This window comes from Anser cygnoides, chromosome 3 (assembly GCF_040182565.1).
Source record: "Anser cygnoides isolate HZ-2024a breed goose chromosome 3, Taihu_goose_T2T_genome, whole genome shotgun sequence".
In the NCBI taxonomy this organism is placed as follows: domain Eukaryota; kingdom Metazoa; phylum Chordata; class Aves; order Anseriformes; family Anatidae; genus Anser; species Anser cygnoides.
In genome coordinates, this window is record NC_089875.1 from 84442280 (window position 1) to 84446353 (window position 4074).

A 4074-nucleotide genomic window follows, 5' to 3' on the forward strand; every position below is an offset into this window, starting at 1 on the left:
TGTGACTTAGTGCGCTAAACCTTAGTTGGTGACACAAGGTTTAAAACTTAACTTTTTAAATAAAATCAGTTTGTGACAAAGTGGTAAAACACCCATAGCAAAATTCCAAAGTTAGTGGCAATGAGAAGGCAAAATGTTTGTCTATTAGTTTTCTTTTAAAATAATTCGTTTTGCTAAGATTTTATGTTAACAAATGTACAGACCAGAGTTTAAAATGATTTATCTAATTGATTCCTTTTGTTACCTGGCTAGCAGGGAAAAGGGGTCGAGGCCGGTCCTGACCTGTTACAATGAAGACTGACTTGCTATGTGGGATTACACCAGAAGCTTGCAGTGGAGTAATGGTAAGGAAATCAAGCAACCTTAAGTATCTCAGCTGTATAGGAGCATATTCTGTTGCAAAAGACCTTCCTGCGAAGATCATGGATTCAAATATGGGACATTTGAACTAATACTTGGACTTTGAAATGAATTTCTTTAACAGTTTTCTCTGCAGTGCAAGTTATTAAACTAAAGCTACTCTATTTCCCCAATGTGTTCAACAAAATCCTTAACGTCTAGCATGGTATCTTAATAAAGAATAAAGTTGTTCTTTAAAAAATCTGCTTTAAGTAGATTTTTCCCCAAAGTTTTCTTAGTTAAGGATTCCGAAGGTGGTATTCACAAGTTCTTGCATTTAAATTTTTATTGCAATGGTATAGCTGAATACCATCGTTGGTATCCTTAAATTTTATTTCTGCTCATGAAGGTTAATCATGATTGTCTATATAGTAATCACTTATGAATTGTGTTCAGATACAGCAGTTTCAGGTGTAATCATCAGAGCTGGTTAGTCAGGCATTCCAGATAGTGGTTCTTTTCAGAACCTTTTTTAAAGGGTTGGTTAACTACCTCAGTAGCAGAGGATTGAACTATACCCTGTCTGTACTGTACATAGAAAATCTTTGTAGATAAAAGCAAGGCTTGTTTAATATGATATGAGGGTAAGATTATAATATACCAAATGTAACATTCTTAGTTGCCTTTAGTTCCAGAGGCTTTGTAAGACTTCCTCATGACCATCATAACAGGCCTTGCTTTTGTCGTATTTTGTGGCTGAAAAAGCAGCCTTGCTTCTTCAGATATTGTAGTTATTTGGATGTATAATAGTTTAGCAAGATGTTACTTTTGTAAGACATCAGATGTTCAAAAAAGTGCATCAGCAACTTGTACTAAATACTGCAGTGTCCCTTTATAAAAGGTCAGACTAAAACTGACAACTGTACAGTGAAGCCTGACATTTGGATATTTTGAAGTTTTTCATAAATCATAGAATAGTATATGGCTGTAGTTTAGCTTTTTAGGTAAAAGGTATGTTTTCATTAGTGCATTTCTTATTGCTGATCACTGTAAAAACATGTGGATCAGCTTTCCATTTCTCTTATGCAGATCATGATAACCTGTAGAGTAGAGTAGAGTACAATCATTTGTGCTATGTTTTTAATTTTCTAAAGCACCTTGATGACAGTGAGTGTTCAGTGGTGAAGCATCCTCTATTGAACCACCCTTAAAAAAAAAAAAAACAAAAATGAAACAAAAACAACAAAAAAAGAACCTTGCCAAGTCCAACTTCATATAGGTAAAAGGTAGATAAAATTATGGCTTACTTTGGACTTGGCATAAAGAGCTTCCCTTAACCCCCTGCCCAAAGGGATACTGCAGTTATACTACATACCCATAGGCACCACAAGGAAAATTGAAGCTTATACCTAATTTAGGTTTTATACACACCAGTTCCCCCAGTAAATGCAAATTTTGACAAAATTAGACATGTCATATGTTGAAAATGCTCATGGCAAACAATCATTTTGCATTCCTGCAAATAAAATTGTTTTATACTGTAAGCTGGAGGCGAGTGTAACTTATTTTTGTAATAAAGTTTTTATTTTTTTTATGTGTCATTAATATAAATGTGTGTTAGTACAGAGATCTTCTGGTTTAAAAACTTAGAATCGCACACATTTCAGTATGTTTACTTGTATTTACATAATTTTTAGAATAGTGGTTGCCAATAGCCTGTATGTTTCACATTAATTGATTTTTTTTTTTTGTTATCTTAATAAACCATTTTAGTATGTTGTATGTCAATTACTGGGATAGCTGGGACATGAAGTGTAATTTAAAATTGTCAAGTATTCATTGGAATATGTAAATGTGCCTTGCCAGTTTTGAACTTTAAGACAAAGTAAGTGAATGATGGTGAAATGAGTAGTCAATGCATAAGAGACTTGCTACCACAGTTTCATATACTGCCCTTGCTAAAAAAAAAAAAAAAAAAAAAAGTAACTTTTTCCTCAGATTTGAGCATAAAAGTATGCAGTTGCATTAGCTTCTGAATTTTCAAATCTAGTGATAGAATATTAGGCTTATGGAAAGTGGGTTTGCTAATTGTAGCCTTAAGTATAATTTTGAATTTCAATGTAATCCTTGGTGCTGGCATTCCCAGTGCCAAGGAGTTTAAATGCTCCCTTCAAAGAGGTTGCCATGCCTACTGGCACTTTTACTGTCATATGGTTTTATAAGGAACACTGTCAAGGTATGGAAAGCAATTCTGAACTTGCTAGAAAATGAAAACACTGGGGGCTGTAGGAGAGGGGAAGTCCTCAGATTTCTTAATCTTGAAATCTCTCCATTGCTGGAAAACTTTAAACACTTGTGGGATCACAAGTGCTAGTGACCAGTTCTTAGTCTGGAAATGTGTTTAGGGGTGGGGGGGGTAATATATTTATGGAATTCTAACAGTTGATGGAAGTGCATAAAAACATTGCTGTTAAGGCACTACATGTGTTGAAATTGAGGATGATACCCTTAATTTCAGCTCTGATAAAAGCACGGGGAACTATTGCAAAAATGTCAAAATTGACAGGAAAGTGTTTGTTTTCAGTGGAATGCAAGCAATGGTGAGTGAGCAAAATATCAAGATCTTGACAGTGTTCCCTCTAATTATGAACTCAAGCCATTATAACTTTTAAAATTAAATATGATTTGCACTGTTCTGATATTGGTGCAGTTTTTTAGCAAAATGATCAGAAAACTAAATTGCATGTGGTGATTAATATTGTGGAAAACTAAAATCAAATAATGTTGTTTTCAAAGCTTTAAATTTGGTTGTGTAAAGAAAAACCCTTCATTATTAAGTGTGGAAAGACTGGTGAGAGTGGGCAAGTGCATTATCTACAGCATCGGTTCAGTTGCGCTGGGTGTTGGTAAACTTGAAATGTTCTCCAGTAACACATCTCTTGCAAGGTGCTTCAGCGACAAATGGGCACCTAACACGCAGTTCTTTTTGGCATGTTAAAGGCAAGTTTTGACCTACTGGATATGACCTATATCTGGATTATGCTGCCTCTGATTATTCTCATAGGAGGCCTTCTACACTGAAACACCTGCGAAGGTTTGAGCATAGCTAGCAAGAGTTCCACATTGATTTGTAATGCTTTCGTAAATTTGAAGCCTAATTGAGTTTAGTAAGAAATTAGAAACTGCTGCTTAACACTTCTGGTTTGTAAACACTCCGATACACTTCTTGAATTATACTTCTGTTTTAACATTTGTTTGTTTGAAGGGGTTTCATCCAGGTCGTACCACTGTACTTTTTTTTGCAGAGGAAAAGTGTTAGAACGTAAAACTTAGGTTTGTTTTTAGTGTTTGGAGAAAGGCTGTTAATACAGATACTAAGACCAGCTTCTGAAATTCTGCACAGTACAACTCATACCTAAATGCTGTCTTAAAATCTAAAATAAGGAATACAAATTCTTTTGTTGGCAGGGTTGTGGGTATGACAGTCTAAAATAAGCTTAGCCTCCTCTGAAGGTAGGATTCCCAACTTCGCGTTTTGTTCTAAAAATGTTTTATGTGGCTGCAACTTACTTTCCTTTGTGTCTTTGATAATTCTTCAGAGGCATCACACTTCTCGTTCAGCCTGGCAGTTTTGTCTTGTTGGTGCTTCTCTATGTCAGTGGCAACAGGTACAAAACCACTTATAAAATTTTCTGAAAAGCGTGTGCTCAAATTGATACATTCCACAAAATTACT

General features: G+C 35.1%; 1 protein-coding gene across 4 annotated transcripts in view; it reads left to right on the forward strand.

Annotated features, from left to right (window-relative positions):
• SYNCRIP (synaptotagmin binding cytoplasmic RNA interacting protein) overlaps positions 1 to 3038 on the forward strand; it is a 25708-nt gene extending 22670 nt beyond the window's left edge. For 2 of the 4 annotated variants that reach the window (XM_066994575.1, XM_066994577.1), the window contains exon 12: positions 253 to 3038. In XM_066994575.1, the coding sequence (XP_066850676.1) occupies positions 253 to 281 (29 nt within the window). In that variant the 3' untranslated portion in view covers positions 282 to 3038. The remainder of the gene's footprint in view (positions 1 to 252) is intronic. The other 2 variants (XM_066994576.1, XM_066994578.1) reach the window with 1 other exon arrangement.
• Positions 3039 to 4074: the final 1036 nt, after the last annotated feature.